At 38.3% G+C, this 11316-nt stretch overlaps 1 protein-coding gene across 1 annotated transcript; it reads right to left on the minus strand.

The window, feature by feature from the left end:
• Positions 1 to 39: 39 nt before the first annotated feature.
• Positions 40 to 5213, minus strand: plek2 (pleckstrin 2). The gene is made up of 9 exons (XM_066680055.1): positions 5139 to 5213; positions 4385 to 4549; positions 3268 to 3452; positions 3003 to 3094; positions 2559 to 2746; positions 1197 to 1298; positions 978 to 1061; positions 714 to 792; positions 40 to 376 (listed from the first exon to the last, which is right to left on the minus strand). The coding sequence occupies exons 1-9, from the start codon at positions 5193 to 5195 to the stop codon at positions 249 to 251; spliced, it is 1080 nt and encodes a 359-aa protein (XP_066536152.1). The 5' UTR covers positions 5196 to 5213; the 3' UTR covers positions 40 to 248.
• Positions 5214 to 11316: the final 6103 nt, after the last annotated feature.

Raw genomic sequence — 11316 nt, forward strand, 5'->3', positions numbered from 1 at the left:
AGCTCAAGATTCAGAGAAATTCTGTGGAGGAAAGCCTATCAAATCATTGTGAGTCTTTGTGATAGATGTGAGTCAGGATGTGATAGCACTGATTGTAAAAGATCCCCTCGATTTCTGTCATAGAAATCCAGTTAAGACCTGTAATTCCTAATATGGACATGCCATGACTACAGAATGATGTGGTCTAGTGCTTTCACAGTGAGGTGTTATGGTAATTACTGTTTGCTGTGGTTTGGACAATGGCGGCTTTATGTTAGATGTTTAATGGCCTCGATCCACTCCATCTTCTCCTGCCTTGTGGGTGCCTGGATGAAGTAATGTTTGTCTGTCTTTGTGATGATTTTAAACAGATTTCCTTGGACTTTACCTTTCACACCTGAACAAAGGTAAAAATAACAGTATTATCACTCACTTGTAAACACACGTAGCACACGCACGTCATAAAAAACTTATTACGGGCCTAAAGCAATGCGCCAACATTTTGGACATGAATCTGGACATGCTGAATCTGTAACATGAAATCTATCACCAGAGATGGTAGTAGTCTCCCTGTATTGTGGCAGGTGGGTTTTATTTTCATACGTATCACAGCTGATAGTTTAGTGGAGGAGGTTCCTCATATAGAGCATAAACATGTTTTCATGTTGTCAGTGTTCCCTGGGGATTTAGTTCACATTAGGATCAAAAATACCCACACATAAACACACACACACCTGAGGGAATGCCGTTGTCATCCAGGGAGGAAACCAAACAGCCGCGTAAAGGAAAGCCACCTGCTGGATTAATGTCATCCTGAGGGGTGAAGTCATCAGGTGAGTACATATCCACAAGGAATTGCAACAACATTTATGCTTAAGGTTTTCTAACTTTTTTAATGTATGGAAGTATATATCACTGATAAAACACATATTTAATAAAAAAAAAAACTTTTGTTTGCTATAAATCACTGACAATCTGAGTGATAAAATATCTCTCACCTTGCTGGGGTCATAGTAGTGCAAGAAGCCAGGCTCTGCCCTCAGCACAAACAGCCGCACTTTCCAGTTCTTAACCTTGTGTCCCTAAAGAACGTATTCACACATGGATTACTGAAGATGTTCAGACACCTTATTACGTTTTAATTTCCCATATGTAAAGAATGATGATTCAGAACTAAAATGTCTTTATTTTTCTGAATAACTCTGTTATGATTTCACCTGTTTGAGCAAGTATCCTCTCTTCTGCACTCTTCCACTGAGCTCCACTGCAGACAAAGATTTCTCTGACTTCACACTCCCTCGCTTCTTTAAATTCTCAGCCTAACACACACAGACAAACACACACACACACACAGTCTGTTGGTAAGAAAATAAACAGTGGTGTCATTCTGCAATTTCTTAATTGCATTTCTCAATAAAAGGAGGAATAGAAGTGATGAGGGAAAAAAAGAGTGATTAGAAGAGAAAGGAGAGACTGGGAGAGAATAAAAGATGAATGAAAATAAATAAGATGAAAGTGAAGACTAATTGAGAGAAGAAAAAGACAAGAAGAATGCTGAAGGAGGAGTAGATATACAAATATTAAGAGAAGAGAAAAGAAAAGGTGAGAGAGAAGAGAAGAGAAAATGTGAGAGAAGAAGAGAAGAGAAAAGAAAAGGTGAGACAAGAGAAGAGAAGAAGAGAAGAGAAAAGAAGAGGAGAAGAGAAGAAAAAAGAAAAGGTGAGAGAAGAAGAAAAGAGAAGAGAAAAGAAAAGGTAAGAGAAGAAGAAAAGAGAAGAGAAAAGAAAAGGTGAGAGAAGAAGAAAAGAGAAGAGAAAAGAAAAGGTGAGAGAAGAGAAGAGAAAAGAAAAGGTGAGAGAAGAAGAGAAGAGAAAAGAAAATGTGAGAGAAGAGAAGTGAAAAGAAAAGGTGAGAGAAGAGAAGTGAAAAGAAAAGGTGAGAGAAGAGAAGTGAAAAGAAAAGGTGAGAGAAGAGAAGTGAAAAGAAAAGGTGAGAGAAGAGAAGAGAAAAGAAAAGGTGAGAGAAGAGAAGAGAAAAGAAAAGGTGAGAGAAGAAGAGAAAAGAAAATGTGAGAGAAGAGAAGTGAAAAGAAAAGGTGAGAGAAGAGAAGTGAAAAGAAAAGGTGAGAGAAGAGAAGTGAAGAGTAGAGAAGAAAAGAGGAGAAGAGAAAAGAAAAGGTGAGAAGAGAAGAGAAGAAGAGAAGAGAAAAGAAGAGGAGAAGAGAAGAAAAAAGAAAAGGTGAGAGAAGAAGAAGAGAAGAGAAAAAAAGGTGAGAGAAGAAGAAAAGAGAAGAGAAAAGAAAAGGTGAGAGAAGAAGAAAAGAGAAGAGAAAAGAAAAGGTGAGAGAAGAGAAGAGAAAAGAAAAGGTGAGAGAAGAAGAGAAGAGAAAAGAAAAGGTGAGAGAAGAAGAGAAGAGAAAAGAAAATGTGAGAGAAGAGAAGTGAAAAGAAAAGGTGAGAGAAGAGAAGTGAAGAGTAGAGAAGAAAAGAGGAGAAGAGAAAAGAAAAGGTGAGAAGAGAAGAGAAGAGGTGAGAGGAGAAGAGAAAAGGTGAGAAGAGAAGAGAAGAGTCAAGACATACAAAGCTGTAAAGAGCCGTGGAATCATCGAGGAACTGTTCCCCAAGAGCAGCGTTACGAACAGCCTCCACACTCCTGACTCCCACAGCTCTCACACTGCCCTCATCGAGAAGAGCGGATCCCAGGATCACTGCCTCCACACGGGTCAGTGCCAGCTGCATAAACACCAGCCAATCCACCAGTGCTGAGCCTGTTCATTAAAAAAATAATAAATAAATAAATAAATGTTATGGGTTATGATAGGACTTTATAGTCTATATCAACTATTGTGTTACTTCAGTGTGGCCTACTTACAAAGATTGAATTAAACATGAGAGGAATGGACATTAATTTGTAAATGTGGTTGAGACATCACACAATGTGCTGGTTCTGCTGTGTGTATGGACTGGGGAATTAAATATATATTTATAAATGTGGAACACTTAGGCGTGTTAATAAACACTGACCTGAGAAGCAGTTGATGTAGGTGCTACCCTGCTCCATGTGACTGGTCATCCTAATACCACTGTGTACATCATACATGGAGTCCACCACCTGACTATAACACACACACACAAACACACACATTTCAATATGAAAACTTCCAGCAAACGCATAAATACAAGAGCATTTCTGTGGTCAGCAACTGACCACTGATAGTGAATTATAAGATGTTAATTTCATTAGAACTGTTGGAGTGTGAAGAATATTTCCATGCTTGTTGTCCCTCACCTGATGTTGATGTTTTGGAGAGCTCTGGAGCCTTTGCGAGTTTGTGTAGGGATAGTATTATTGCCCCCTAGGCTGAGGTTTTGAACTACAGCTCTGATCTCTGCTGCCCATTCATCCCTCTCCTCCCTCGAACATGCCTCCAGAAAAAACTCCTCCCCTGAGCCAGTCCTGAGCTTCAGCACCAACTGAGGGATGGAAACACATTAGTTAATATGTTAACAATATGGATTTCACACTTGCCCCTCACCTCTCTCTCTCACTCGTCTATCTATCTATTGCTTCCGTTAGCCTCCATTACCTTCTATTTACCTAGCTGGTGTTCAGACATGTGTTCTTATCATTTCCAGTGAAAACTCCAAACTAATTTTCCTGGTGTGTCATGAACACACCACCCTCTATCTGTAGGGAGGAAATGCAGTTCACTGAGCACAAGACATCGTTTTATCTTCATTATTTTTATACTAATCTCAGATTGTGCAAGCTACAGAAAACATGCCACAGCAAGCTCACATCCCAAAGACGGGGGTTACTATCTTTGTAATAAATCTAACAAGCCACAGCATGAGAACTCTATTAGAGGCCTAAAATATGTGAAGGTATTTTGTGGGTGGAATCTAAATAACACTGCAATTCTGAACTAGAACAGAACCTAGTGAATGACACACCCAGTAGCAACTGCTGGGGTTATATCAGTTCAGACTAAATCTCTAATCTACAGTGGATCATTATGAGGCTGAGATATGATAACAGAAGTAAACATATCACAAGCTGAACAGATAATTATAATATTTAGTGAACGGGCTCTTGCTCATTCAACATTTCTTATTAAATGAAGGGTGTTAACAGGTAGTCTGACCCTACTCGCTCAAGTAACATCTTGGGAAGGATTTACACTAGATGTCGGAAGATTTCTCTGTGTATTAGATTGCAGTCAGCCAGATGAGCATTAATGAGACTGGGTACTGATGTTGGATGATCAGTTCTGGATCACAACACTCTGCATCCTGTCAAGCTTGTCAGATGGAGTTCATCCTACAAGAGAACACAGCTACATTGCTCCAAGCCCAGTGCTTGAAACCGCTCTAACCCAACCCTCAGTTTTTTAGCTTTTTCTTACCGGTCTGTTTTCATACTCGAGGAAAGGGCAGGTAATCCCACAGCCCGTTAAAGGAATGGTGCCTCGATGACAGGAGTCTCTCTTGCCCCCTTCATATCTGTAATACAGCAGTTTATCTGCTTTCAGAACAAACCACCTGACCTTCCAGTTCAGAACAACATGACCCTGAGAGAGAAGCAAAAAGAGGAAGTTAGAAAAGTTAATATCCCTTGATATTAACACAGTAAACACCAGTGATCAAGCAATCAATCAACTGAATCTACATATACTGCAGGGTCAAGCGTGTCTATGCCTCCAACACCTCAACTGAAATTAAGAGCATTAAAATGTAGTTTCTGTTCAGCAACAGCTACTAATATTTTGAGAAGGCTTTCACTAGTTGAAACATACCTGTGAGAGAAAGTTAGCTAATGCCCATGTTCTGATTTACCACCTGTTGTTGCAGCAAAAATGTAGCAGTTGCAATATACTACACAGAAACTAGTGTTTAGAAAAATGATATAATTGTTGTGAACAACAGTGTTGCTCTCATAAATAACAACAGGGATGAACAGCTACCTAACCCTTCACACTTTATAACTGCTTTATAATAATATTTGCTTCACAGCATGCCTAACAACACCTTTTGACGGTGGTACAATCATAACACAAGTAAAATTAAATGCAGATGAACATGTTTAAAAACAAAACACTGAGTTATAAATCTAGATTTCAAAGGAGTGTAAAACTAGACATGGAATGAAATAGATCTTACCCTCTTCACCAAAAACCCCTCTTTACGAATGGAGTTGTCCCGCACCTCTGTATCCATGACTGATTGGAAATGTTCTGAGCGTGCTTGGCTCTATAGGTCTTTTAAAGCCATGACAGAATACCCTTGAGCTTGCGTCATCAGACACTCCACACCCAGCACACCTCTGAGCCTCTGGGCACAAAAAAAGCCAGAACAAACCTGAGAGGTACACACACACACACAAAAAGAATAAAAAGTACAGCAATAAAGCAGAGAACATGGAACAACAGGTCCCAAGAAGTTAAACCCTCTCAAACACTTTACACTTACCATCAAACCTAAGGGAAAAACAAGCTTCAAACTAAAGAGTTGGAACCGGATTGAGCTCGACTCTTTTCAGACAGGATGGAGGCTCAGAATCATGAGTCACCTGCAAAAGTGTTGAGTCACAGGCGGCTGGTGGCAGTGTTGAATCTGCGGGTCACCATGGTAACGCTGTGTATCTTCAAAGCTTTATTCACCACCTCAGTGAGCTGGTCCAAACCTGGTCTGAAAATTAAAGAAATGTGGTTCACAACTAAATTGTTAGGCCAATCATACAGTCTCTAAAATAATTCTATACTCTGTATCATTTTATTTAACTTCATTGGTGTTTTTTATTTGACATAATTTGAAAATAAATGTTGCCCTTTGCATAGTGTAAGAACTTCATGATGACTGGCCAAATAGAAATAATACAAAATTACTTGGAATCCAGTCTTAAAACCATAACATCTATTCATTATCTGTAACCCTTATCCAGTTCAGGGTCGCGGTGGGTCCAGAGCCTACCTGGAATCATTGAGCGCAAGGCGGGAATACACCCTGGAGGGGGCACCAGTCCTTCACAGGACAATACAGACACACTTTTGAGCCGCCAGTCCACCTGCAACGTGTGTTTTTTGGACTGTGGGAGGAAACCGGAGCACCCGGAGGAAACCCACGCGGACAACACACCAACTCCTCCCTGAGCGGGAATCGAACCTCCAAGCCCCTGCGACACTACCTGCTGCGCCACCGTAACATCCATCTAAAGTTAAAGGCTAAGCACTACTTAATGGACCTCCATGAATATTTCACATTATTGTAGTTACTGATATATATATATATGAGCATGAATTAAAATGAAAATAGCAGCTTAATTTGCTTTAAAACTGACAATTTTATTAAATTGACGGAAAAACCCGAAATTCTCGAACGCGACCGTGACGTCACTGGTGGACAACAGCTGAACAACGCCGCGGTAAAACACCGTTATGACTGACTGTTATGACAGTATCTAGCTAAATAACCAACATTATTCATGACAATAGCCTAGCAATAGGCTAAACTCAAATGTAGAGGTACCGTTATTCTTGTAAATGTGATCGAAGTCGAACTCGAATTCATCCGACACTATAAACCTCCGTAATGCAGCTACGTAGCCGAGTATAATCTGAGCACCGAGTTTAGCGAGTCAAGCTAACGTTAACTAACACCCACTAAAACAGGCGAAGTGAGTGTCCTCACCCTGTTTACCTCCATGTTACAGAGGCTCTTGAACACCTTTCGTTGGTGTCCTTACATGCCCATATTGTTGGAAAAGCGCCAGTGAAATGAGCTACAGATAACGGAGTGAGCGGATGGTCCTTTCCAAAGTGTCCGTTTAAAGTGGACAAATTTAGTCCATTTTCTGGATATTTTGGGATCTTTGGGCCATTTGTTCACAGATGTCCCACTGTACATTGAATGATTGCAGCCAAAAACAACACACCTTTTCCTCATTTTGCATTAAATTAAGTGCAGCTTCTAGAGTGTTGTCCACCATCTACGTCACAGGCAAGACGCCTATTAGAGTTTCCCAACACCGCTGGGGGGGGGGGACCAACGGTCTTTTAAACCTTATTCCTTCAATTAGTAAGAAATAACATGTTTTCTGACTCTCAATAAACACAAGTTAGGAACTCAAACTCCACTGTATTTATTTGTTTGACACTTTCATATCGCTGGTGCTTGGCCTGTTTTTTTTTTCTTTTCTGAAAAGTTGCTATTGTTGTTCAAATTATTATGTAGAACAATCAACTTAAATATGATGATAGAAGTCACAATTTCTACAACACAAATAACGCGTTTTATTTTCTCTCTGCAACCACCTGCGAATCAGTAGAAGTCTTCTGAGCTTCAGACATAGGCCTCATATTCATGTTTTCTGAGATAATTTTCTAAACATATAATATTTATATTTACGTTGGATATTTATGTTGGTATCAAACATTCAATCTATTTTTTAATCAGTTTAATCTTGAATCAGACCAGACTGGATACATCTAACCAGAATCTAAATCTACACAGGACTATTTCTAACGTTTTAAAAATCACTTGTCCGAACACGAGAACTAGAAAACAGCAGTTGATTCACCACAACTTGTGTTAGAACCACAAGAGGGCGCTAAAGCTCTGCTGTGAAATACATGTCCATCTAAACTATCATTGTTATACCATCAAACCAGAGGTGTGTACCGTGGAATAAACACAGTCGTGTAAGAGTCAGCAATGAATTACTGACTCAAGAGAATGTGACTATAGACAAAAACATGAAAAACATTACAGAGAATCTGTAACTAAATTTTAATATCAAATGATGAGCCCACAGGATATGATGAACATTTTATGAAATTACCTTTTTTGATTAAGTTCTGTATGTATTAGAAATTTGCTCCTGAGACAAACCTAAAAGTTTGGAATACATAAAATAATCCAGTATTAAAATAATTCTATAATTAATCTGAATCCCCTTAACATCTTAAGTGTTCATGTTTAGGGACACATTTACAAAATGCTGTAATGTGAACATACACATTTTGTAGCAGTAACATTTTAAAACAATTATCTAAATTTCGATAGAATTCACTGGTATCACTTTGTAATACAGCATGTGTTTTAGAGTGTAATTTCCCCATACTTACAGTCTACTTTCCCATGCACACGCACACACACACACACACACACACACACACACACACATATATATATATATATATATAGTTCCAGGTCGCGGTGGGTCGGGTCGGAAGCCTACCTGGAATAACTGATCTGTTCTTTCTATATGTGGTTTTGCGTGGTTTTGCCACCAAACATGTTGTGAACCAGGACACAGTCTTGATCCTCTTTTAATTAAAAGGCCTTTAGGACACAGACAGGCACTGAGTGGTCACAGCTGTGTTACTGTTTGAATGTGTGTGTGTGTGTGTGTGCATTCAACAGAAAGACAAATCTAGGAAACTAGGAAAGTGCAACACAATCTTACTTATCTTGTAAAACTTCATGGAGCCATGGTGATTTAACCTGTTTCCCATGTACCTGTAGCTGGTGGGTTAAGAAGGGTTTTGTTTCTAAATTTTTAAGTACCCTGGAGCTGCAAGGCTAATTTAGCTAACAAATAATTAGAGTCAATAATTAGCATAGCATTTATAATAGCAATGAGTATAGTGTAGACTGCTAGCCATGGTAAACACCAGTTATTGCCTTGCTATTTTAAATCACTGAGGTGGAGCAAAAGCCCAACAGCTGTAAGCAGTTCTAAAGTGAAATGGCTTTAACTGAGTGAATAGCTACCAGACAGATCATTATTAATTCATTCGTTTATTGTCTGTAACTGCTAATCCAGTTCAGATACATGTATCCAATCACACAAGCACACCAATGGCCACGTTTTTGTATATCCAGTCCAGACATACTGTATTATGAGGGAAATAAACAAGTATATTTGAGATTATAAGTTATGCTAATTAAGCATTTATTGGGGGGATCCTAAGTGGTGCAGCAGTCTATGTTTTGGTCTTATTACTGACAGCTGGTTCAGCCCCTGAGACACCCCAGTTATCTAAGGCCACGAGTCCAACAGAGTACAATTGGCCTGGCTTACTGTATGGGTAGCAAAGTTTTATAGCTTGCTAGCAGAGCCAAAGATCTGTGTTTTTTCTCTTTAGCGCATTGAGCTGCGAAATAGAGTTAGCGATGGTCTGAAAATAGTAGTGACTGGCTTTACCTGTCTCAGTTGAAGCATGTGTTGCCTTAAACCTCTGGTAGCATTGTGTGTGATTTGGATATTAAGGATATTTATAGCAAGGATATATTTAATTTATTGCCCAGTGATCTCTTTAACAGCAGCACAGAGCTACATCTACATAACAATAGGGTAGACATTTATACTGCAAATGCTAGGACTATATATCTGACCTTTTTGTACCATTTATAGATAGACATCTAAGCTGTGTCAATTTGAACTTTTATTATTCATCATTAGTCACTGATGTTGGAACTCCCTTGGAAGACAAAAAAAGTGTGAAGAGGGGATAAATTGTTAAAAATTTATATTCAAATGTATAACATTTTGAATACATTTGATGGTATAGTAAAGCCACCTTTAGACACTTCAAATACTTTCTCTCTGTCTCTCTCTCACACACACACACACACACACACTGGTCAGCTGTTGGGTCGGGGTGTGTAGCTTCACTCCAGAGAAAGTATGTGTGTGAGGTGTGTCTAAAAGTAACCATTAACTCTATTCAAACAGGTGTTACGTAAATGATGATGTCAATTCCACCAGCCTCCCGGATGCAGACACACACGCACACTCTTCAGCTCACTTTGGGAGAGTCCCATGCAATTGTTTTTATATATTTTATGGCCATTGCATAAAGTTACATTCTTTTTTTGAGGTCCCCAAAATCGTGTGTTAACAGATTTGATCACCACTGTGATATATACCAGGTACAGACACATCTAAGTTAATGTACTTGTACAAGCGTTTATATGTAATTAAAGGTTTTGCCAAAATGTAGCCAAGAAATACAATAAAAACATCTTTGTGCCTGAATCTTCTTTAGTTTTTTGCTGGAAAAAAACATTTAAATAAAAATGTGCAAGAGGATCAACAGCTAAATCTAATGGTTTCCGTATTTATGCTTTTAATAGGGCTTTTTAATTCTTCTTATGCTGTTATTTTAAGAAATCTGCAGCCACACCTCAAACTTTCAATGCACTTTCTGCTTCTCACAATCCAATTAATCCCAGACACATCACTGGTGCTGGGTTTACTGCCCATTGTTGCTTCTTTGTTTGATTTAAACATTAATTTCTTTATATAACCACCACTGTAAAGCTGCTTTTTTTCCCAGAAAATTGCTGTTAATTTTTCAAAATAATAATATATGGATATATTTTTAAACCAAAATAGTCATAAAAACATCTCTACTTCATGCAGTTCAAGTAATTTATATATATTTAGATCCATCTGTCTATGTCTAGTCTACATCTTGGTGTTTTATGTGTTGTAGAGCAAATCTACTTTAGTATTTCCTGTCATTTGTGCTTTGTTTTTGTTTTTTTTGAAAGCTCTACATCCATTTGTGATTTGAAATATATGTTAATGACATGAGCAGTCACGAGTAGACATTGCTTACTTTATTGATTAGTCACTACACATTAGTTGTTCCATAAAGAATAATACATTAGTACATATATCTTATATATATATATATATATATATATATAGTTTATATATCTTATAAACTATGAGAAAATACAGAACTCTCCAGTTCAGTTTTGCTCAGCACAGCCCAGATGGAAACCGATCCAGGGATCTGGCCCAAACCTTAACCCTTTTAACGGTTGGTTACCCTTTGTGTACAAAGAGTCATATTAATAAGTACAGAATAGATTGTTAATACTACAAACACTTGTTAAAATACCACTTGAATAATACAGTAACAGCTTTCTACATCTCATGTAATGCAATGTATAAGCATTTAAATATACACAGTGAAATGAATTTCATTCACACAACAATAACCCAGATAGGAAATGAACAGCAGTGGGAAACCTGATGAAAACAAATGTTTCATTGTCCTTCTCTCTCTGTCTTTCTTTCTCTTTCCACTTCTTTTGGTCTTCGTGGTGGAAAAAGTCGACAGGATTGAATTTCCTTCAAAATAGGAATACAACTCTACCCTTTTAGCTTCTAAACATGAAAGGTTTTTCAGTGTGGGTTCAGAGACCAACACAAAGCCCAATTGATTATAAGGACACACTCTAGAAAGTATAGAAGTAGAAGAGTGAAGTATTCCCCCCACATTATTGTTCCCACACATTGTAAATCAAGTCGTGATTGTTTGAT

Source organism: Hoplias malabaricus, chromosome 8, assembly GCF_029633855.1.
Source record: "Hoplias malabaricus isolate fHopMal1 chromosome 8, fHopMal1.hap1, whole genome shotgun sequence".
NCBI lineage: Eukaryota > Metazoa > Chordata > Actinopteri > Characiformes > Erythrinidae > Hoplias > Hoplias malabaricus.

What these genes read in the sequence shown, in the direction of transcription:
- plek2 (XM_066680055.1), bottom strand. Translation starts at nt 5,195, where the DNA reads ATGGATACAGAGGTGCGGGACAACTCCATTCGTAAAGAGGGGTTTTTG. An exon ending in TCGAGTATGAAAACAGACCG is followed by an intron (nt 3,453 to 4,384) that starts GTAAGAAAAAGC and finishes TCCATCCCTCAG; the next exon opens with TTGGTGCTGAAGCTCAGGAC. An exon ending in CCACGGCTCTTTACAGCTTT is followed by an intron (nt 1,299 to 2,558) that starts GTATGTCTTGAC and finishes TGTGTGTGTTAG; the next exon opens with GCTGAGAATTTAAAGAAGCG.